This window comes from Urocitellus parryii, chromosome 3 (genome assembly GCF_045843805.1).
Source record: "Urocitellus parryii isolate mUroPar1 chromosome 3, mUroPar1.hap1, whole genome shotgun sequence".
NCBI classification, from domain to species: Eukaryota; Metazoa; Chordata; class Mammalia; order Rodentia; family Sciuridae; genus Urocitellus; species Urocitellus parryii.
The window spans coordinates 203,835,578-203,859,727 of NC_135533.1; the positions used below are offsets into that span (position 1 = coordinate 203,835,578).

General features: G+C 58.8%; 1 protein-coding gene across 9 annotated transcripts in view; it reads right to left on the reverse strand.

Annotated features, from left to right (window-relative positions):
• Positions 1 to 24,150, reverse strand: part of Crtc1 (CREB regulated transcription coactivator 1) — a 73,033-nt gene that overhangs the window by 27,906 nt on the left and 20,977 nt on the right. For 5 of the 9 annotated variants that reach the window (XM_077796325.1, XM_026389964.2, XM_026389967.2 and 2 more), the window contains exons 2-3: positions 2,083 to 2,199; positions 903 to 950 (exon numbers count right to left, since the gene is read on the reverse strand). In XM_077796325.1, coding sequence (XP_077652451.1) covers positions 903 to 950; positions 2,083 to 2,199 — 165 coding nt within the window. Of the gene's footprint in view, positions 1 to 902; positions 951 to 2,082; positions 2,200 to 3,009; positions 3,076 to 24,150 lie in introns of those variants that run through there. The other 4 variants (XM_026389966.2, XM_026389965.2, XM_026389962.2 and 1 more) reach the window with 2 other exon arrangements.

Genomic DNA, 24,150 nt, shown 5'->3' on the forward strand with positions numbered 1-24,150 from the left:
GGGGTTTGCACGAGGTCCCCAGCCAGGCCTTGCCCCTGCCAGGCTCTGTGCGCCAGGGACCGCTGGGAGCCTGCACTCTGCCTACCCTGGCCCTGCGCTGCCCTCTTACCATCTGACCAGAGCTAGGTCAGCTGCCTCTGCCAGTTCTGGACACGGGGGGTCCCCCTACCTAGCCATCTGGCCCCTGGCCCTGCTGTCTTCTCTGGGCAGTTGAGCAAAAGGCAACCCCGGGGTTCAACGAACCGCCCCTTCCAGGACAAAGTCAGTGTCCGGAACTGCTGTCCTTTCCCACCTACCAGGACTCAGGGTTGCCTGTCCAGGGGACTCAATGGGGACTCCCAAATCTGCCTTTCACCCAGTGGAGACCCTGCTGGCTTGGGTATTGCTACACTTCTGTCCCTAAGAGGCTCGCTGTGGGGCCTAGAGGGCAGGGCCACTTATCTTTCAGAAAGTCTGAAACCTAAAGGGGAAACCGAGGCGGCTGAAGCCGAGCCAGAGGGGAACGGAGCTGTGCCAGCCACGCCCCAGCTCACCAAGCCCTGCTTGCTGGCCCCACGAGACACGTGCACACGCGGACGTGCGTGTGTTTAGAGGGATGGACCATGCAGCGCTGGGGGCACATGCTCGGATTCTGCTCAGGGGGACCCCAGACTGGGATATGCAGATGTGGCATCTGCCCCAGGCAGACACCAAGAGTGGGGGGGGCTCTTGATGCAACCATACATATTTCCCGAGACAGGAGTGGGGAGCAGATCCATTTCCATTTGGTGGACAGGATGTCTCCCTGGGAGCCACAGGGGCAGCCACATGGGGGACTGGGGGACACCAGCAACCTCACACATGTCAGGGTCTTGCAGGCTGGCGCTGGGGATGCCACGGCCTCAGCCTGGGGGCTCAATTACCAGAGAGACAGGAGCCGCTGCCAGGGCCTCCCCCAGAAATCCGCTGGGCTGAAAATGCAAAGAACCGAGACTCTGAGATGCCCAGCAGGCAGGACGCGTGGGCCCCAGGCCATGAGCCTCCCGCGACAGATGCTCAGGAGGACCCCACACCCCATGCCTGAGAGGGCTTGGTCTGGGCCCCATGTGGGGCTGAGCAGAGGAGATGCCCAGAGAGATGTCCTTCTGGAAGGAAGAAGAGACGCAGAAACAGAGGAAGGGAGAGCTGGGCGGGTGGGTGGGGAGACCCGACTCAGCAAGGGCCTCTACAGGGAAGACGCAGGGAACCAGAGAAGAGACCCTGAGCGACTGCTAGATGAGGCGCCCTGAGGAACCGATCCCGGCAGACCCCAAGCCAGCCTGCGGTGGCACCCATCCCTGCCACGGTGCAAGGAACACTGAGCTCCTGGGGGACGGCCCTCAGTTCCACCAGGCCTGCCAGCACTTAGGGACAGGGCTATTTCCACAACTCTCCCCAGCACTGGACGGGGGTGTGATCACTGGGGGGACCTGTCCATGCAGAGCCCAGACACTGCCCTGAAGGTGGCCCTGAATCACAGCTTGACCCCACCACCAGCTCCTGCTTCCACCTGTAGACCAGAGGCCAGGCAGAGGATCCTGGGACCTTATCTCCCGTTGTGTTCGATAAGGCCGTGTGCAGCGGCCTGCAGCCTGCGGGAGCCGCTGTGTGGGTCTCTGCCAAGAAACGTTTGTAGACAAGTGGGGTCAGGCGGCCGGGCCTCCTTCTGAGAAATGCTGGGCTTGTGGATTAGTGAGGCGGGACCGAGCCAAGCCCCAGAGGCCCTGAGCACTTCCCGCTGCCGCACAGCCGGCGGACAGGTGTAGGGGCTGCTGGAATGCTCACGGGCGGCCAGACGGGGGCTCGCTTTGGGGTCTGCTCACAGGGGACAGGCTAGCGGACAGGCAAGTGAACCAGGGCTGAAGCGCTGCTTCCTAATGTCCCCAGTACAGAAAGAGAGTAGGCAGGGGAAGGGAGGGCTCAGGCGATTGTCGGGTGACCTCAGCTGCCCTCAGAGTCCACAGCACATGCTCTGTGGTGAGGGAAGGGTCAGAGCTGGACCAACTTCAGGTGGGAGGCTATAGGGGCTCCCCCAGGGGAGGCAGTGCTGCAGGGGGGGCTCACCTGGAAGGACAGGTCCATGGTGCCACTCCCGATCTGGTTCACGTTGGGCAGGGAGCCTCCGTAGTACTGGCCACGGCTCGGGCCCAGTTGCAGGAACTGGGACTTCTGAAGCTGAAGCTGCAAAAGATGAGTGGCCCGCTGTCGTAAGGGAGGGGGTACCTCCGGGTGCACTTCACAGAGCCCCAGCCCCCAGGGTGCCCACAGGACCTAGGTGATGAGGTGCACATCCACCAGGGAGACTGCAGGATCCTCAACGAGGTCAGCTGTCTCATGACCAAAAATGACAGAAGAATCTGGAGCCCTGGAATGGTCCTCCCAAGGCAGGAAGCACCCCCAAGGAAGCCCACGATCGTGAACGTGGGGAGCAGCTCCCTCTCTGGCTGCCTCAGCCGGCAATCAAAGGAGCGAGAAGACCACAGACACCAGCCCAAGAGGAGCCCTGCACTCAGGGGAGCCACTTCTTGTCCTGCTGCGGATGGAACCCTGGACCTGGGAAACCATTTTTCCAACGGCCTGAACCAGAGAGCGCTGTCTCCAAAGGACAATGACGCCTTTCAAGGAGTAGCCCTTCGGATCCCTGTGGCAGCCTACTCAAGACCAGGGTGGCTGAGCGAGTCCCTTAGACCCAGCCCGAGTTCTTGGGGGTCTTGCCCATGTCCCCAGGCTCCTTCTGGGTATCCCCAGGGCCTCACTGATGCTGGCCCAGCCAGGCACCTTCAAGGGGCGGTGTCCCTGCTGCTCACTCCACAGCGACCAGCACTCGGCACAAGGCCTGCAGCTGCCTGACTGACCCTGCTGCCCCAGAACGGGGCAGAGAGGTGGTCCCGCCTCCCCACCAGGCTGATTCTAATCTGCAGAGAGCAAAGGCAGAGGTCCCTGGCCCGGGTGGCGAGATGACCTTCAGGGATGATGGCCCACTATCCCTACCCGGCCACCAGGAAGGCGGCTGCCATGATGCAAGGTGGGAGCAGCGTCGGCTGCGGCCCGGCAGGGGCGGTTGCTAGGTCCACTCTGTGTACACAACAAGGCCGGCTCGCGTTCCCTCACAAACAGCTCCTGGCAGGCTCGGGAGCTGGCCGCCTGGCTGCTTGCTCTCCCACGCCAGCCCCAGCTTCCTGGGGGGCCTCGGACACCGGAGGGGGAAGCGAAGCTCGGGAACTGGCTGAGCGCCCAGCAGAGCACCTCGCCCAGGTAAACAGCTGCTTCCTGTGAGCTGCAGCGGGGCTGAGCGCGAGATTAACCTCGTGTGCTCCTGGGTGGCTCCCCGCACCTGCGCAGCCTGGCCCGGGGTCAGGCTGGGAGGCCCCGGCCCACAGTGGCTGCCCGTCAGCCACGCCCACCAAGAACACCCCACTGCGTCCTTTCTGGCAGACATGCGAGACAAACAGGCCAGCTGCAGGCCAGAGGGGGAGGCCAGGCAGGGTGGGTGGGGCCCCTGCAGCTCCTGTCCCCAGGCCCTGCCTGGGCACAGGTCCCTTCCGACCTCCCACGACCTCATCCACGTCCTCCTGTGTCAGAGCTATAGGGCAGGAGCCCGTGCTCTGTCCACTTCTTGTGGACCTTGTGGCCTCTGAGGCCTAAGCCCTCCACCCCTCCAGGTCTCGGCTTCCCCTTCCCTAGACTCAGTCACAGGGCGGGTCTGTGCGCAGAGGTCGGGCATGAATGGAGGCGCTCATCAGCACGTGCTGTTCACGCAGGAGACCTGGCGTCAGCAAGAGCCCGAGGCCAACCTGCTGATCCTCTCATGGGATCGGACACTGACAGGATGCTCCCAGCCCCCAGGTCCCACCTCTGTCCAAGCCTCTTTCCTGTGACGCCCCAACCCACCAGGTCTGGACTGAATGTCATGGAGGACGGTTGTCACTGAGTGCTACATGCCTACTCGAGAGGCTGAGCGGAGGATCCCAAGTCCCAGGCAAGCGTGGGCAACGTAGCAAGACCCTGTCTCAAAATAAACAGAAAGGGCTGGGGGTGGAGCTCAGGAGCAAAGCGCCTGCCTAGCCTGTGAGCAGAGTTCCATGCCTAGTACCACGAAAAAAAGAGTTACTGTGTCCCCAGGGCCTCAGGCCACCCTAGATGTCCAGTCCACACTGTGGTTTAGGGCGGAGCCCCTGGGCCACCCAGTATCAGCTCAGCTTCTGGAGGAGTAGACACTGATGTCAGCCACCCTGGTCATTATCCACATGGACAGGACAAACCCCCAATAAAATCCTCAGCCCCCAAGGCCAGGGAACATCCCCGGTTGGCAATACACCATGCCTGTTGTCACACACAGCTGGGAGGATCCAACACTGTCCACATGACTCCTCTGGAGGGGAAACTGGAAGTCACTGCTTAGTCTCCGATTCCCTTTCTGACCTGAACCCACGTCCCTCTGCTGTGATAATCCACCCTGTGACAGTTCCGGATGAGCACGGTCCTCCTGGAGCTGCCCAACTTGAGAGTAGACGTGGGGACCCTGAATCTGTAGGAACTGACAGGCCCCCAGGCCTGGCTGGAAACCCCTGGGAGCAGGACCCTTCTCTAGGACACACGCACACGGGGCACACGGGTGAATGGATAGACACATGCAGGGATGGACAGACACCACTGCTCTTACCCTCTGAGCTCATGGTCACCGGCTGGGGACAGGCCCACCTGCAATCCATACAAGACCAAGGTAGGAAGCTGGAAGGCTCCATCAGTGGCTCGGCCACTCCCTCCTACCCAACTCCAGTGACAGTCAGTCTTGACTTTGATGTAACCCAAGGTCAGAGCAGACGCCTGGCCCTGGAGGGACCTCCCAGGAGGGCACAGAAGATCCCAGACAACGTCCCTCTACCCTAGACTCATGAGAGCCGACAAAGGGCCATAGATGAGGAGCTGAGGCCTGGGAAGGACGTCAAGCCCAGGCCACAGCTCCCAGGGTGCCCCTCACTGTGGCCTAAGGGTCAGACAGACCAGGGTCAGAGTCCAGACTCCCCCGTCATGGGAATGGGCCCCTGTTGCCCTGGCCCCCCACCTTGTCCTCTGCCCAGCCCGGCTCCCGCAGGGCCTCTCCTGTGCCAGCCCACCTCCACCCGCATCCTGGTGGGGCCTCCCTGCCCACCCAAGGAGCAGCCCCCGTCGCCGCCACAGCAGGCCCTGGCTCTGTGACTGTCCTGACACTGTTTTTATCGGGAAAGTTGTAGATTTACAGAAAATGGCAGAGATGCTCTTGAGAGCTGCGAGCACCCCTCGCCCAGCGTCCCCCAGAGCTCGCCTCTCACTCCTGAAGCGTGGGAGTCAAATGACAGCCACAACCTCGGTACAGCACCGCCGGCTGGGCTACCTGTGCTCTCGTCACGGCTCCACAATCTCCTGGCTTGTGTCACCTCAATGACCACGTCTGAACTGCCCCGCCTCATGAATGTCGGTCCTTTAACCTCCCGAGCCCACCAGATGGCCAGCACTTGGGACTTGCTTGGCTGGCACCAGAGCTGCGCGGCTGCGGCAGACCCATGGGAAGTGCTGCAGGTCCCTCGCTTGCTGCCTGCTAGCAGCAGCCCTGGACTTTTCCAGAACACCATCCCCAGGCCATGAACCTCAAACCCTTGATTGTGACCACCACTCAGCAGCACCTGGCCTTTGGGGTCAGAGGGGATGACGGTTGAGGACAGATGTCCCCGCCACTGACCTGGCTCTGAAGGGACCTCCCAGGCCCCAGAGGTGACTCAGGTTGGCCCCAGCGTCAGTGGGGCTGTGAGGGACTGGAAGGAGCACACACTCTGGTCATCTCGCGCCACCCCATCCCTGGGCCTCTGGGGTGGGTCCACTGGGTGTTCCTCAGGCTCTCCCCCGGGATGCAGAGCCCTGCCCAGGTCTCCATGCAGCTAAGCATCGTGACAGCCAAGTTAGTATCCTGGGGCTGCCAAAGGACCACAGGTTGGGTGGCCCAAACCTCAGGGGTGTGTTCTCTCCCGGTCCAGGAGGCTGCAGGCCCAGTCACGGCATCCGCAGGGCTGCTTCCACCTGAGGGGGAGGTCCTCCCTGGCTTGTGGCCGCGACCCTCCAATCCTCCATGACACGGCTTCTCTGGACCTGCCCTCCGCTACCTTCTGTCATAGTCATGGCGTCGGCCCTCCATATCCGCAGGTCCCACATGCGTGAACCCAACCAACTGCAGATCAGAATTACTTGGGGGAAAAATTCACTAACACTGAACACACACAGATCCAGCACGGCCAAGCAGCTGCTGAGCACCAATCACGGTGAAGGAGACGGTCCACAACGGCGGGTGGCGGGGGGGTAAGTCCACGGGAGGACATGCGCGAGATCTACACATACTAGATACTACAGAACGTCCTTGAGATGGATTTCCATCCATTTCCTAGTACTGAGCCAATTCCCCTTGGACACTGAGGGAGGATGGTTCCTGTCACTGGATTTAGGGGCCACCCCAATCTAGAAGGAGCTTATCTGGAGACCTTTAGTTACATCTGCAGAGACCATATTTCCAACTGAGGTCACAGCCCCAGGTTCTAGGAGCGAGGATGCTGGCATATCTTTTGGGGTGACACCATCAAACCCACAGGCCCTCTGAGGATGGCAAGCTTCAGGGCTGCCCAGCTAGGAAGTGGCCAAGACGACATGGACTCCACACCTGAGGGGAACCCTGCATGGCCTGCACGGCTGGGGCCAGAGCCTTCCTGGGACCAGGGATCAGTGGGAGACAACAGAGGACCGCGCCCAGAGGTGGACCCGGTGCTTCTGGTCAGAGCAGCGGTTCAGTTCTCAAGGACACCAGCTCCCTCGAGGTCAAGAGCAGCCTCCGGCCCTGCCCTCAGCCCCAGCCCCAGCCCCTCATTTCTAGGCAGGGACCCCCCACACCTCCTGTGTAGCCTCTGCTTATGTCCCACGACCTTCTGCACAAAATTCTCAATCCCCATCCCACGAAGCCTGAGGAGGCCCCTTGTGCTGCGGGCCCTGCTGCACCCAGCATCCACGCTCCTGCAGACCCATCCCCAGCATCCACAGGTTGGGAGAAGCAGGGTCCCAAGGCTGGAGAGCAGTGGCCAGATGGCCCTGGTCAGAAGGCCTGTAGTGATTCGGCTATGGCGACTTCTCCAGAGGGGACAAGATCCTGGGGCAGCCCCCAGTCTCCTGAGGAGTCCTGTGCGGCACCAGGTGACAATTCCCCTGCCACCATCCCCACCTTACTGCAGATGGCGTGGCCTTGGTTAGGCTGTCAGCAGTCACTAGGGCAACAGCCTGGCCTTCTAATGAGATTAAAGGGAGCAGACTGGCCAGCTCCGCCCTGCTCAGGGGCAGCAGCCAGGAGTTGGGGACGGAGGAGCCGTGTGCGCTGAGCGGGTCTCAGTTTGGCTCTCCCACCCGGACGGCCTGCAGGTCTGGCCCTCCTCTTTCCCCAACACTGCACCCCAGCGCCCGGGCTTCCTCGGGGCCCCGCCGCTGCCCACACCAGGCACGGCTGCTGCAGGGCCTTCACTGGCACTGCCTCCCCCGGGAACAGGACACCACCCAGCCCTGGAGAGCTGCCTTCTCCAGCTGAGCCCCTGACCGAGCTCTGTGGGTCTGTCTCCGGTCACACTGTCGGCTCCCTGAGGCCCAGAGCAGAGCTGGACAGTGGTGGAGTCCAGCACGTGCGGGGGACAGTGAGATGTGAGGAACCGCTCACAGACGGCTCCTGGATTCCCAGGCAGGGCCCGCGCCCCTCCCCCACAGCCAAGATACGAAAACTGAGGCTCGAGGACAAAGGGGGGCTGTCCAAGTGTAGAAGTGGCAGGTACTACTGAGGGAGGGGAGGGCGCGCTGTTTGTGCCAGCTCCAGCCGGTGACACTCGGTGTCCTGGGTCATTCGCCACCCAGGCCCTGCAAGCCTGAGGTGGAGTCCCAGGAAGGCAGCCTGGGCAGAGGGGCTCTGAACGCAGGGCTGCTCAGGGAACGGAGGGACAGGGCTCCACGGGGTCCTCCAAGCGTCCTGGGAGTCATGGTGGCAGGAGACTTCCCCCTCCGCAGACAGGCGCGTCCTTCTGACAGTTCATACTGGCCCAGTGGCCAGTCTGCAATGGCTGACATGGCAGCGTCCCCAAGGAAAGCATCTGGCCAACACTGGGCCCTGCTCCGTGTGGAGGGCACTGGCAGCAGGCCAGAAAGACCCCGGGGCTGATGGACTTCAGCACGCACACGGGCAAGAAGCGGCGGGGGCAGAAGGCCAACGTGGAGGTTCAGGCTGGGCTGAAAGCATGAAGGCCTCGAGGACACGGCAAAGAACAGGGAAGGACAAACGTTAAGTGCAAAGGCCCTGGGGCTGGTGGCACTGGGTCTGAGGACCACAGTGGCAGCCAAGGTCAGAGAGCGGCTGAGAGGATGAAGCTCTCAGTGACACCCTGCATCAACAGCCAGACCAGGGTCCTCAGCCCGACAGCTCCAGGGCCTGCTCATGGTGTCCAGGCCCAGGCAAATAAACCACCTGAAGCCCTAACACCACCCCACCCCCCGCACTCCTGGGGGAGGCGCCATCTGCTCCCTGCAGCCGAGACCTCGGATTTAAAACAAGGCCCGAAGGAGTGGGCATGGGCCTCGTCCCAGATCACAGAACCACGCGCAGGCTCCAGCGCTCTGGGGGCTGGACGGAGCAACTCTGCACACCCCAGGGGGTTGGCTCTGCACCCCCAGCCTCAGGGAGGGCTGGTTCCGGGGGAGGGGGCTGGACATGAGCCCAAGCCCTCCACCCAGCCCTGGGCACTGGCGTTTGATGAGCTCCCTGCAGCTTCTCCTGAGTGACATCAAAGCTGGGGGAGGCTCGTGCTCGCCAACTCACCGAGACTAGAACCCTGAACGTCTGAGCCTTTTCTGGGCTCCTCCAAGGGCAAAAGGAACTGCCCAAGAGCAAAACGCCCCAAATGCACGTTCCTCAGATTTCTGACAGGCCCTGCTCCAGGCAGGGGTGAAGATGTGGTGCCCTGGGGACATCTGCATTTCCCTTAGGACCCTTCACCTTGGTGCTGGGGACCCTGGGTCACTAGGAGGGCAGCTGTGAAGAGGGCAGGCTGGATGGAAGAAGGGGCACAGCCCTGGTGCAGAGCAGTCAGTGCGAGGCCCTGAGGGCGGACGCTGCCCACAAGGAGACCTGGGCGGGACGGGCCCTACAGCGCCGTGGGCCAGGACTGAGCCCAGAAGCACCCCAGCCGCGCAGGGCGCTTGCTTCCTTTTTATTGTTTTGTTCAAAGTACTTTTTAGTTGTAGGAGGACACAGATCTTTATTTTAGGTGGTGCTGAGAATCCACCCCAGTGCCCCACACGTGCTAGGTGAGCGGCCACTGAGCCCCGGCCCCAGCCCCTTTTTATTTTAGATGAAAAAATGTGCGTTTTTTTTTAAAAGGTGGAAACCACGCGTCAGTACCCCGACTCAGTGGCCCCGAGTGTGCTGTGAAGCCATCGCTTTGGCTCCAGATGTTTCCATCCCCTAAGAAGGGCCCAGCCCCGCCAGCAGTCTCTCCCCGTCCCCTCCCCCAGCGCGGGCGGCCACTGATCTGCCTTCTATCTCCGCGGATTCACCTTCCTGGACATCGCACATCAAGGGATCCTGCCATGTGTGGCAACTGTGTCTGGCTTCTTTCACGAGACTATCTTTGAGGTTTGCCTGCGCTGCGTCCAGGATGGGGGCCTCACTCCTCCTACAGCCCAGGGTACCCCACACATGTGTGCGCCTCGCTTCCGCTTATTTATTTATTCACCAGCTGATAGACACTTGGGCTGTGACTCCAGAAACTGAACCTTTTGGCTGCTGGGAACAATCTGCAGGGAACGTGAGCTGTGTCTGCACCCACTTCCCAACCTCGCGGCTCTGCCTGGGGAGGCTGCAGGTCCTGCATTACCTGTGGCGGACCTGCAGGCCGCGCTCCTCAGCAGCCCGCCACACTAGGCTCCCGCCAGCCACGGAGGAGGCTTCCAGGCCTCCGCCTCCCCCCCAACGCCTGTTCCCTGTGTGTGCAGCCCTGGGATGGGGCCCAGGCCTTGTGCACACCAGGCAAGCGCTCCACCAGAGCCGCTCCCCTTCACTGGTTTGGGATAACAGCAGTCGGGGGTGTGAGATGGCGTCTCGCTGTGCTATTTTTTGGGTGGGCGGGAAGGGGGTGGTGTACCAGTAACTGAACCCAGGAGTGCTTAAACACTGAGCCACATCCCCAGCCCTTTTTATGTTTTATTTAGAGATAGGGTCTCGCTCAGTTGCTTAGCACCTCACATTTGCTGAGGCTGGCTTGGAACTTGTGATCCTCCTGCCTCAGCCTCCCGAGCCCTGGGATTATAGGCATGCGCCACAGCGCCGGGCTTTCATGGTGCTTCTGAACTTGGATTTCCCGGTGGTTGGTGACGCTGGGCATCTGAATTGCCTGTCGGCTCTCTACAAGCCGCCTTTGGGAAAAAGTCTATTCAAAGTCCTTTGCCCGCTTTTAAACTGCACCGTCTTTTCCTTGTTGGTTTGTAAGAAGTTTATTAGATACTCTGGAAATTCATCCCCATCAAATACACAAACTACAAATATTTTTCTCCCATCCCATAGGTTGTCTTTTCAGATGCCTGAGGATGGATGTTGAAGCACAGCAGTTTTCACTGGGATGGTGTCCAATGTACCTTGCTGCTGTGCTTTTGTTACGTCTCAGTGTCCACTGCTGTCCAAGGTCAGGAAGAGCTGCCCCTGGGTTTCTTTCTAGCAGCTTCAGAGCTTAACTCACACACTCACCATTGGAGCACATTTGGACACTAACGTGTGGGGCACGTTTGGAGAGTATCTGTGGAGCTTTGCTGTTGCCTGGCCCCCTGGCCCCCTGGCCGACGGAGGGCCCGCGAGCTGGCTGTGCGGAGCATCTCAGGAAACGCGGATGAGCGGGGAGGAAGGCCGGAGCGGGGGTGAATGAGAGCCTGAGAGGCGCGTGGATTCCAGGCTGAGTCACTGAGGCCCGGCCCTCGGGACGCTCCGGGGCTGCCTCCTCTCTCGCTCCCCAAGTGTAAATACAGAACCAAATACACAAACACCGGGGCCTGGAATGCCTTTAATCAGGCTCCGCTGCCGCTGCCAAATTTCCAGACCCAACTGAATCAGGGTGGCCGTGAGCACGTTCTGTTTCTCTGCTGGTGGTGGCTGTGGAACACGGATGCTCTGGCGGGGATGGAGGGACGTCCCTAGGGGCGGCGAGCAGCACAGCTGGTTCACAGGGGCTCCCTCCCCCGACAGGAGACCCGGGCCTGCCAGCTGGCCGAGCGCCCTCTTTGAATGGGGCCTCCCGGCAGCCCTGCAAGGGCGGGAACACAACTGCACCCACGTTTTGCGAGCAGGGAAACTGAGGCACTGAGGAGCAGGGGACTGCCTGTCACATGGTGCCAGGAGGGGCCTTGGTTACAACCCAGGCTCTCTCCAGGGCCTGTGAGCACATCTCCTGTCACCAGGAGCGTCCCTGAGCTTGAGGGCTGCACTTCACGGCCCTGGAGGCCACCCCAAACCTCCCACCGCAGCCCCCAGGCCTTCCTGCATTCTGCCACTGGGCCCTTGCACTTACCACACCCTTGCCTGGAAGCTTCTATGGTGGCCCCTGCTCACCATTTGGGTTTCAAGCCAAATACCACCTCTTCAGGAGGTGACCTCTCTGACCTCGTGGCTTGCTTCCAAAATGACCCCCTGGAAGCTGGAATTCTGAGACCAGGTGCCAGCTGGTTCCACTCCTGGCGAGGGTGCTTTCCTGGCCGGCAGGGATCTGCCCCCTGGGTTTTTCCAGGGCTCTGTCTGGGTACCTGGGGTGCAGATGTAATTTCTCTCTTCTTCTTCAAAACCAATCCTATAAACTAGGGCCTTGCTCTTAGGCCTCATTAGCCTTAATGACCTCGTAAAAGCCCCATCTCCAAATACGGTCACATTAGGGGTTAGGGCTTCCTCATATGAATTTGGAGGAGCACAAAATTCAAACAACAGCTCCCTGTCATGGGAACATTGCCTGCCTATGTCTGTCCAGGAGGCTGACATGCCCTGACAGCCAGGGACCCGTGCTGCCCCCAGCACAGCCATATCTAGAACTGGGGAGCCCTAAGTGGCCCTACACCCCAAGTCTTCAGGGAGCGGCCACAACCAGCCAAGCCCTGTCAAGACCCACAGATCCCAGACTCTCAGAAGGAGCTCACAGGACACAGGGGTGTGAGGGCACAGGGAGGGGTCACTGAGCTACACTCTGCTGTACCCAGCCCTGGAGAGAGTCTAGGATGTAGGAGTGACCAGCTGATGCCTGTCCTCCAGGGCTGCCGGACAGCGGACACTGACAGTCGGACTGGACACCAGGATCTATTTGCTTCTGATTGTGCTGGGGTCAGAGCAGGGCTGGGCAAGCACTACCACTGAGCCACACGCCTGCCTCTTTCCATTTCTTTCTTTTCTTTTCTTTTCTTTTCTTTTCTTTTCTTTTCTTTTCTTTTCTTTTCTTTTCTTTTCTTTTCTTTTCTTTTCTTTTCTTTTCTCTCTCTCTCTCTCTCTCTCTCTCTCTCTCTCTCTCTCTCTCTCTTTCTTTCTTTCTTTCTTTCTTTCTTTTTGAGACAGGGTCCTCCTGCCTCAGACTCTGAGAGAGATGCGATGACAGGCATGTGCCACCAAGCCCAGCTCAGCATGGGACTGAAGGTGGGCAGCCCAGGATATATCCTGCACAAAATAGAACCCGCCCCAGGACCCCTCACCCCACTAGATTCCTGCCCACGGAAGCCTCGCAATGTGACCTTATTTGAAATTAAGTTTTTTGCAGATGTAATTAGTTAAGAATCTGAAAATGAGATCACCCTGGATTTAGGGAGGTCCCTAAATCCAATGACTGGCGTCCTCCTAAAAAGAGGGAGGACACAGACACAGAGACAAGAAGGCCATGTGAGGACAGAGCCTGGACTCATGCGGCCACAAGCCAAGAACTGCCGAGGGCTGCCGGGAGCTGAGAGGCGGGCTGGGGCAGACTCCCTCGCAGCCTCCGAAGCAAGCAGCCCTGCCGCACCTCCATCCTGGGCCTCTGGCCCCCAGAATGATGAGGCTTCTATTGGTTGAAGCCACTTAGTCCCTGTACTTTGCTGTGGCAGCTATGAACCCGGTCCCGAACCCCATCCTGCCTCATCTGTGAAACGGGCTCAGCCACAGCTGGGGCACAGCAGGAAAGGCAGCCAGCTCTCCAGGGTCAGGAGGCCACCTGGGCCACAGGGTCTCTGAGCTGGTCCCCAGGAGTTTTGGCAAGTAACAGAAGGGCTGTGACGAGGCAGGGAGGAGCCCAGGGCAGGGGTCTCAAGGGAGGAGGCCTGGGCCGAAGAGCAGGGTCCGCTGGGGCCAGGAGAGGCAGGACACACAGAGCCAAGCTGGGTAGGGGCAGGGACTTCGACTCACTGGTGGGAAGGGCCAAAGATGGGGACCCTCCAGAGTGAAGAATAAGATAGGCAGGGGATCAGGCAGAGGCAACAGCAGGGGCAGAAGTGGAGGCGCAGCAGCTGGGGACAGTCCCAGGGAGTGAGGGCAGCAGGGACCAGTCCAGGTCAGCCATCAGGGCTGTCAGTACAGAGGGGTGGGGAGGCAGGGCTGGAGCCCAGGACACAGGAGGGAGGGTGGCAGATGTCATGGACTTTACAGTGCACCTGTCCAGTGGGGAAGGGTCACATGACCCCCTCAGAAGCCCTTCCAACTACATCCCCAGACCCCAGGGCTGCACGGGGTGGACGGCGAGGATCTGGGGTCTCCCCGGCACTGAACCTGGCGGCCTCTTCCTCCACCTCAAGGCTGGGGGCCGGTGAGCATGGCTTCCCACCTGCCGACCGCGCAGCAGGCCAAGAGGCCATTCCTGCCCAGGATGTGTCCCAGCAGGCCCAGGGGAGCCACAAGGGTCCTGGAACTGAGTGTCATGGTCCACACGGAGCCAAGGCAAAGGGCAGGTGACCTTGCCGAAGGGGCTGAGGAGCTGCTGCCACCCAGGGGAGGCCATGGCCAGCCTGGGAGTGTTGAGGTGGCTTTTTACCTCTTACACTCAAGGCCCTGGTCATATACGGACATCCTCAGCATGGGGTCAGCTGAGAAGAGGAAGGAGGGCGGCCACCCCCACGGCGCAGGCGACCGCACCTTGGCCCGCCCTTCCCCAGTCTGTGGAGGAAGCAGGGATCCCACCGAGCAGATGAGCGGGGCTTCTGCGGGAACCACTGAGGGCCAGGCAGGAGCCGGGCATCTGGTTTCACCTGTGACTTGGGGGAGCTGCCCGGGGCTCCAGCAGGGCCAGGCTGACACCTACGGGAGGCCGTGGGGCTGGGGACCAAAGATGCTTCCAGAACCAAGTCGGCTTCCAAAGGAGGGAGCAGGAGGAAGTTCCTGGTGGGCGTATTTGTTGTCTGCTCTAACGACCGACCACAAACCAAGTGGCTGAAACAGCAGAAATACATTCCCTCACAGTTCTGGGGGCATAAGTTCAAAGTCAAGGTGTGGGCAGGGGGGCTCCCCCGGAGGCTGGGAGGCAGAATCTGCCCTAGGCCTCTTTCCTGGCTTTGGTGGCTCCCGCAATGCCCAGAGCTTGTAGACACATCACCCTAATCTCTCCTCCTCACATGTCCCCCTCCCTTCCTGTCTCTTTTTTTAATTGTACCTTCTTTATATATACATATATATAAAAGTCGTAGATGAACACAAAACTTTTATTTTTGTTTGTTTATTCCTACGTGGTGCTGAGAATCGAACCCAGTGCCCCACACGTGCCTGACAAGCAGGCTCTACCTCTGAGCCACAACCTTATCTTTTTTTTTTTTAATATTTATTTTTTAGTTCTCGGCGGGCACAACATCTTTGTTGGTATGTGATGCTGAGGATCGAACCCGGGCCGCACGCATGCCAGGCGAGGTTGCTACCGCTTGAGCCACATCCCCAGCGACCTTATCTTCTTACAAGGACACCAGTCACTGGATTCAGAAACCACCCAGAACCGTATACTTACTTGATTAGATTTGCAAAGACCCTATTTCCAAATGAGGTCATACTCACAGTCATGAATGGCCGTGAGTGACTGTTCACTGGTTTTCTTTGGGGTGGGGAGTCACTTTTCAACCCACTACTGCTCGAGGCTCCAGCCCCAAGGGCCCCCGGGGCAGCATCTTCTCCTCCCCAGGCCTAGTGTCCTCCACTGCCACCCAGGGGACCCAGGGGTGAAACGAGGCCAGCACACATCAGCAGGGGCGGAAATGATCAGGACTCGCAGGCAGGTGGCCGGTAGCATCGGCAGCGCCATTTGGCAGCATCTGTGGAGAGCCTGAGCCACGTTCCCGACCTCCGACCCGGTAATCCCACTTCTGGGAAGCCGTCCTGAGGGAGATCATCCAAAACGCAGATTTATGCGCAAAGATGTTCTTGCGTCAGGAGAGCAAGCAGCCAGATCCCGTTCCAGGGCACAGCCTCAAGTCGGACAAGACTGAGGACTAGGGCACAAGAATCAGGGGAGAGCGTGTCTGGGTGCCGTGGCCAGCTCCAGAGCTGAGACGTGCCACGTGTTCCAGAAATCCATGGGAAATCCACGCGGGCACAGAGGGGCCCAGGGTAGGGCCACACTGCCCCCAACCCAGGGACGTCCCCAAGGGGACTGGGCAGAGCAGGAGGGTGGAGGTGGCAGGGATGGCAGCTAGCAGTTCAGAAAGGCCACAGACAGCAAGGAAGGGATTCTCCAGAACAAAGGAAGAGCCCGGTGACCCGACCAGGAGAGGCGCACACAGGCTAGGATGAGGAGGGAGAGCACGAAGCACAGCCAAGAGGGGAGCCCGGCCAGGCCACACCAGCGGGGCTTCCAGAGGAGGGCGCAGGCCAGCCAGCAGGTACCAGGGACCGAGCTGCATTCACCAGCACCCTCAGGCATGGACAGCTCAGACTGAGCCTTCTTCAGTGTGGACTGAGGGCCCCACACGTGGGGCTGGGGGGCAGCCAGGCCACTCTGTCCTCTGAGGAAGGTGACCAAGGCCTCCTGGGCTCTGGGAGGGGACCAATGACCCCAGGTTCCTCCTGTCCAGTACAGAGGCAAGCCTAAATAAACCTCCAGACACCAAAGAGATGGCCTGATGGTAGGTGTTTGGTGAGGGTGGCAAGGGGCTCCCCAGAGGCCACAACAGGGAAGCCGAAGGTGAGCCAAGCTGCTGGTGGGTGACCAGGTTCAGGCAAGAGCTGGAGAAGTGACAGGGGCACAAAGTACAGAGGCCCCACAGGGGTCAGAGATCCCCCAAATCAGTATGGCACAGGGCAGGAGCGGAATCGGAGAACAGGGCTGAACATCAACGTGAGTCTAGTGGGCGGGGGAGAGAGGACACTGGCTCCCAGGGGGAGCATGGAGAGGTCTGCAGGGACAAAGGGAGCACACCAGCTCCCATAGATGTCCCCAGGGGGATACAGGGGAGATGATCCCCAATGGGGCCCAGGTGCTCACAGGGCCAGAGACCTCCGGGAACTGAGAAGAGCGTGACGCAGGGACGGCATCTTTGTCTGAGTCCACAACACACAGGCACCGGCCGAACCCTCAATCAAAACCCAGATTCGGGCTCACCTATGTCCCCAAAAGACACAGCCACGTCCTGGAACCCGAGAGTGCACAACCTTATCTGGGAAAAGGGTCTTTGCAGAGGAAATAAGCAAACGATCCAAGGATGAAAAACTTATCCTGGAGTACCTATGAAGGACCCCAAATCCCACGGCTGACGCCCTCATAAGAGACAGAAAAGGGGGGCACAGATCAGGAGGGGAAGGCAGGGACTGAAGGGATATGGCTCCAAGACAAGGAACGCCTGCGACCCCCAAAAGCCACAGGAGGCAGGAGGGACCCTCCCCTGGAGCCGGGGAGGCCCAGGCGCCCTGCTGATGCCTGAAATTTGGACTTGGAACCTCCAGGACTTTGCGAGAGCTCATTCCTGTGGTTCCAGCCGCCTGGTCTGTGGCCGCTTGTTACAGGAGCCAGGGACATTTATCCGCATGGCTTCCCAACCTAAGGCAGGTGGGACCATCTCCCCTGGCCTAGAAAAACCAAGGACCCAGGTGGGGGGGCGGGGCTGAGGCGCAGGAGGCTCCTGAGCCCCCAGCAGCACAGTTGCTGGACCCACACCCGGCTCATCACGGAAGCCCCTCCCCAGACAACGACGACTCCACCTGTCACCTCTCTCAAGACCTGTCACCTCTCTCAAGTTGGAGACAGTCCCAGCAAGTGGAGAAGGCACCACACACTCTAGCACCTGCCTGCCCTCGGAACAGCTGTCCCCTCCCCCTCCCTGCAATTGAATCTGGACCCCCGAGGATGCTGCTGAGGCCGACGCCCACCCTGCGGTCACCGGGAGTCCTCACTGACGTTCCCAAGGAGGCCCCCGAGTCACTCTCTCAACCTGCGGCCATCCACGTGAAGACCAGTTCTGTTGTGGAGGTTTTACGCTCAGGTAAGGGTGTCACAGCGTCACTCGAGCCACGCTTCTCCCTGGGTGAGATGGTGCCATAGATCTGGAAAGTCCCCCAAGGGTACCTGTGCAGCAGGCCTGGTCCCCAGCCGAGGGGCTTTGGGGAGGTGGGGCCTAGGGGAGGAAGTGAGGCACTGGGCGTCCAGGAGATGCTGGGCTTGGCCCCTTTCTGTCTCTGCTTCCTGGCTGCCATGAGGCGACAGCCGCCTAGCCACGTGCTCCGTGCCGCGATGTACAGCCTTGTCACAGGCCCAAGGCAACAGGGACCACGGAATAAAACCTCTGAAACCAAAATACACCTCTTCTTTTAAGGAGATTATCTCGGCACTGCGTCCCGGTGACAGCTAACACAGGAAGGGACTCCATTGCCGGTCGTCCCTTTTGGGAGCCCTAAATAAACCACCCCACCCCAGAGCCTCACCAGTGTGTGTCACTTTTGATGAAGCTGCTGTAGACCAGGCACTCAGAAAGGGGACCACTGGTTCGAGCCTCAGCACCATGTGAAAAATAAATGAGTAAGATATTGTGTTCATCTGCAGCTTAAAAAAATTAAAATAAATAAACAAACTGGTTGATTTCACAGTCTGTGTATTTCACCTCAGTCACAACATTGGTGATGCGCAGCAGTCCCTGCTGGCCCTTGGCTCTGGCCATGTCACTCCCATCTCTGCCTCCATCATCACACGACCTCTCCCTGGGCGTCGGTCTCTGTCTGGTCTCCTCTTTTTATGACACCAGTCACTGGGTTCAGGGCCAACTCAAAATTTAGGACCACGTCACCAAGATCTTAATCACAAATCACACCCCAACAACCGTTTTTCCAAAAAGGCCCCAGTCGCAGGTGCCAGGAGATAGGACGTGGGTGGGCGTGCTGGGGTCACTGTGGTAGGCCAGATGGGGCCCCGCGAGCCCACGCTTGCAGTGTGCCCCAGGTCGAACTCTCACTGGCCAAGGGACCCAGGACAAGTGCCAATCACTTGGCCTCAGTTTCCTAGACCCAATACCGCTGGGAGTCCCCACTGGCAGGAGGGCGGGAGGTTGGGATGTCAGTGAGTGGGTCACAGGTGTGAAGGGCTGGCAGTGCACGTCCCCAAAACCCACGGATCAAGCCCAACAGCACACCCCCCATGCTCTGCTCTGCTGGGGTACAGGACAACATGGGGACCCAGCTTCCCCGTGACCTGGGCATTCCCAGGTGCCCGACGTGAAGTGGGGTACATACTGCCTGCTTCAGGAAAGCCAAGGACCTGTTTAAGAGCTAATGAGGCGGGGGCAGTGGCCACGCCTGTCATCCCAGCAGCTCAGGAGGCTGAGGCAGGAGGATCATGAGTTCAAAGTCAGCCTCAGCAACAGCGAGGCGCTAAGCAACTCAATGAGACCCTGTCTCTAAAGAAAAGGGCTGGGGATGTGGCTCAGTGGTTGGGTGCCCCAGAACACCCCCACCCCTGCCACAAAAGAAAAAGAGCTAGTGAGGACATGGAAGAGAGTCTGTGGTGGCTCGTGTCACACCCTAACCCCAGTCCCTGTGAAGGGACCTTATTTGGAGAGAGCGTCTTTGCAGATGTCGTTAGTTACGACCAGGTCATTCTGGACGAGGGTGGACCCTAAACCCAAATACTGGTGTCCTCTGAAGACAAGAAGAGACAGACAGACAGAGGAGAGAAGCCCATGACACGCCGGAGGCAGCAGCTGGGGTGTGTGGCCGCAAGCCCCAGACCTGAACCCCCAAAGCTGCCAGAGGCCAGGAAGGATCCTGCCCTGGAGCCCGAGGACACCCTGAACTTGGACTTCTGGCCTCCTGAACTGGGAGGGAATATTTCTGTTGTTTTAAGCCACCGCATTTGTGGTCACTTGTCACAGCAGTCACAGAAAACAGAGAGACTGAGGCCCTACACATGAAGAGTGAGTGTGTGTGTGTGAGTGTGTGTGTGGGGGGGGGATGGGGACGAGGGAGGGGTTCCAGCACTCCCTGCTCCTCCTCGATGCCTCCAAACACACCCCTGGTGTGCGCGAGGTTTCTGGAATGTGCGAGCACACGTCTCTATTTGTAGCTGGGGGAACAGATCCTTTGCAGTTTAATTTTAAATCTCATCACCAACTGAATAACGCAAACCACCAGCGGGGGACGCCGGCCACTTGAAACAGGGCCTGCCTCCCCACGAGCGGCCCCTCGGTCCGGGCAGGGAGCCCACCCCGCCCACCCCGCCGAGCAGGGCCTCCCCCAAGCAGCCCTGTGCCCGTCTTGAAACTGTCAGGCCTGGTTTTTGACAGGTGCCTGACCCAACTCGGGAAGTGACATCCCAGATGCGGTGGAGGAGGAGGCCCAGCCTTGCTCCCTAAGCACTGGGATCCCAGGCACTGCGGCCGACCTTCCAGAAGATGCCCCCAGCCCGTGCCCAGCAAATGATGTCTTAAAGCGGCATCACCCCCTGACACATGGCCTCGCGGGGTCTGGCTGATACGGCCTCTCTCGAGGAGCAGCCCGTTCCACGCCGCCTCCCCGCAGGATGGCGGGGACCACGGGAAGATAAGACAAAAGTGAGATGCCCTCATTACCACGGGCCCAAAATAGCTTTAATGCTCCATTTTTTAGACATAGCTCAGTGTCGGGGTTACATAAGAACACTAAAGTCATTCTGTGATCCAGGAGGCTGGGTCCTGGGCCTGCCACAGCCCGCCACTACCCTTTGGGCAACTCTACATTCCCAGAGCCCTGTTAACAGAGCTCCCGACTCCCAGCCAGGCCTCCAGGACCCAGCGGGGTTGGACGTCACCCGCCTCCCTGTCCTCAGACCACGGCGACATTTGTAGCACGCTCAGGCAGTCCAAGGGACACTCACAGTGCAGGGAATGGTCAGGAACCGCCTCACCATGGAGCAGGCGTCACCAGCCCCAGGCACCCACCAGGGCAAAAGAAAGCAGGGGCAGGGGCTGGGGTCCCCGCTGCACTCCCTGCACTCTCAAGATCACGTCCTACAGCCTGACCTTCAGGGCCCATTAGCAGCCCCTCCCTGGTCCCAGTCTGGGTCATCATTCACCTTGTCCAGGTGTCCCCTAGACAGAAAACCCCCTGCATGTAGCCGACACACATGCCCTTCCTTTCTTCCCTTTCTTCAATTCAGATGGTGCCGCTCTCCGTGTTAAAACACACAGCAGGTCTCTATTCTATTTAAAACAAAACTCCCTGCTTGTCAATTCGACAAGTTAAATGCCAAGTTTCCATATGACCTAGGAATGCCACTCCCAGATCTAGGCCCCAGTGAAATAAAAACACATCCATGCAAACCCTTGCACACACGTGCTCAGAAGAACACAACTGATAAGAGCCAAAAAAAGGGAAAACCCACCAATGGATGAGTGCCCACATAATGACACGTCCCGCCAAGCAGGGAGTGCATGCTTATAATCCCAGCGGTCAGGAGGCCAAGACAGGAGGATCTTAAGTCTGAGGCCAGACTCAGAAAATTAGCAAGGCCCCATCTCAAAATAAAAAGGGCTGGGGTTGGGTGCAGTGGCACACACCTGTAATCCCAGAAGCTCAGGAAGCTGAAGAAGGAGGATTGCAAGGTCAAAGCCAGCCTCAGCAACGGCGAGGCACTAAACAACTCAGTGAGACCCTGTCTCTAAATAAAATACAAAACAAGGCTGGGCGTGTGGCTCAGTGGCAAAACACCCATGAGCTCAACCACAGCTCCAAAAATAAATAAATAAATTGAGTATATGCACAATGATGAAGCCATACAGTAGAACATTATTCACCCACGAAAAGGAATGAAGTACTTACACCTGCTGCTACGCATGAACCTCAAAAACATGACAACCAGTGACAGACACCAGATACAGAGGGACACACATTGCAGGATTCTGTTGATATGAAACGTCCGGAACAGGCAAATCCACAGACAGGAAGCAGCAGATCAGTGGTTTTGAAGGGCTGGGGGGAGGGGCGAGGCTGCTGGGAGGTATAGGGTCTCCTTTTGGCAGATGAACATGTTCTGTAACTAGACGGAGCTGGTGGCTGCACAACACTGAGATGTGCCAAATGCCACATAACTATTCACTTTAATTTTTTTTTTAATTTTTTTTTAATATTTATTTTTTAGTTCTCAGCGGACACAACATCTTTGTTGGTATGTGGTGCTGAGGATCGAACCCGGGCCGCACGCATGCCAGGCGAGCGCGCTACCACTTGAGCCACATCCCCAGCCCCAACTATTCACTTTAAAATGGTGAACGTTGCCAGATGCAGAGGCGCCCACCTGTAATTCTTCAGGCTGAAGGAAAGAGACTCCGGCTGAAGAAGGAGAATCACAAGTTCAAGGCCAGCCTCGGCAATTTAATGACACCCTGTCTCAAAATTAAAAATAAAAAAAGGACTGGGGGCACTGGGGTTGTGGCTCAGTGGTAAGAGTGCAGGTCTGGCCCGTGCGAGGTCCGGGGTTGGATCCTCAACACCACATAAAAAAATAAATGAATAAAATAAAGGTATTATGTCCAACTACAGCTAAAAAATGAATTAAAAAAAAAAGTACTGGGGATGTAGCTCAGTGGTAAAGTGCCCCTGGGTGTAATCCCCAACATCCCCTCCAAAAAAGGTGACTTTTACTGTCCCATTAAATACAATGGATCCAAACCCAACCCTGTCCCCGGGCTGCCAGGGCCCTGCCCTTCTGTCCCTCAGGACCGCTGCCAGGTCTTCCTTCCAGCCCCCACAAGTCCCTCGGCCCACACACTCTCTGCCTGTGCCATCTGCTCCCACACCCACTCCCCTAGTTCTAGGGACAGCTACAGCTTTGACCTGGGGACCACGTGCAAAGCCCCCTCCTCTGAGGGCCCCCTACAGCAACCAGTAGCTCTGCTCTGCCCCTGCGGCACTCAGCCCAGCTGGGAACTTTCACCTCCCGCGGAGCCGAGCACCTGTGTCCCCTTTCTGGGCCTCTGGGCAGACAGAGGGGAGAACGCAGGGCGTCACCACCCCTCCAATGGAGACGCTATTTGGGAAACTCAGCTTGGAGGGAACGCAGCACGGTGGCCGCCCTGATCCAGGCCAGGTCCACTGCAGAGACTCCAGCTGAGCTCCCAGGCGGCCCCTGACCCCAAGGGCTACTCCCAGGGACTGTCGGTGCAGCTGAGACGAAGGCCACAAGAAGACACATCCAGTCCTGGGCTCCTTGTACCCTGATGCCACACAGGGGACCCCAGGGGAGGGCCTGGCTTCCCTGCCCCTCACCCCCTCACTCCCAAGCCCCACCCGCCCCTCAGCCCCCACCTTGCACCTGTCACCACTCACTGGACGTTCCCTGAATCCTGCATCCCCACCCTCCAGGAGCTAGACTGACACGGCTGGTGTGCACCCACCCATGTGCTCGCATGCACACACACTGTGGCTACAGACCCCCGTGCGCCGCGACCAGCAGCATCTGGCCCGCAGCATCTGCAATGAGACCTTATTTAGAAAGGCGGTCTGTGCCGGCGTAATCGGGTTAAGAGGAAGCCGTGCACTGCAGTACAGTGGCCCTCACCCAGTGGCAGGTGACCTCGTATGATAAGAACAGACGTAAGAAGGCCACATGGAGACAGAGTCAGAGGGAGGCAGCCACAAGCCAAGAAACTCCGGAGCCACCAGAAGCTCAAGAGGCAGGAAAGACACCCCCGCCTCTGCAGCCTCTGGAAAAATCAGCCCAACTGACACTTTCAGTTCGGACTTTCTGCCTCCAGAACTGCGAGCACACATTGCTGCTTCCTAAGACCACAGGTTTGTGGTCATTTGTGTGGCAGCCCTGGTACTGTCCCTGAACAGGCAGGGACACCATCCCCAGAGCCCAGGGTGGGCACTGCCGACTCCCCGCAGGAGCAGGAGCTGCTCTTGAAAGGCACCAAGGGAGGTGGGCCCAGTGGTGCACTCAGAAGGCTGAGGCAGGAGGGTCGCAAGTTCAAGGCCAACCTCAGCAACTTAGCAAGACCCTGTCTCAAAATAAAAAATAAAAAGGTCCAAGGCTGCTGCTCAGTGGTAGAATGCACAGTAGGGCCCAGATCCAGACGTTCGGAGTTCAGGAGCCCCAGCGAGCCAGGAGGCTGAGGCAGGAAGATTACTTGAGTAATGAGTTCAAGATCAGCCCGGGCAGCTGGGCATGATGGCACACATTTTTAATCCCAGTGGCTCAGGAGGCTGAGGCAGGAGGGTCAAAAGTTCAAAACTAGCCTTAGCAACTTAGCGAGTCCCTAAACAACTTGAGACCCTGTCTCAAAGTATGAAATTTTAAAAAGGGACTGGGAATGTGGCTCAGTGGTCAAGTGCCCCTGGGTTCAATCTCTGGTACAAAAAAAAAAAACAACAGCCTGGGCAACGTGGTAAGACCTCATCTGAGGAAAGAAAACAGAGACAAAACAAGAAGTTAAACAGACTTACCACACGGCCCAGCAATTCCACTCCTTGGTTCAGACCCAAGAAAACTGAAAACCATCCACACAAATCCTCGTACACACACATTCAGGCAGCTCTACACACACCCGCCAAACCGTGGAAACCACTCAAATGCCCACCCACAGGTAAGCAGATAGACACCAGGGCCCATCCACACGGTGGAGTATCAGCCATCAAAGAAAGGAAATTCGGAGCTA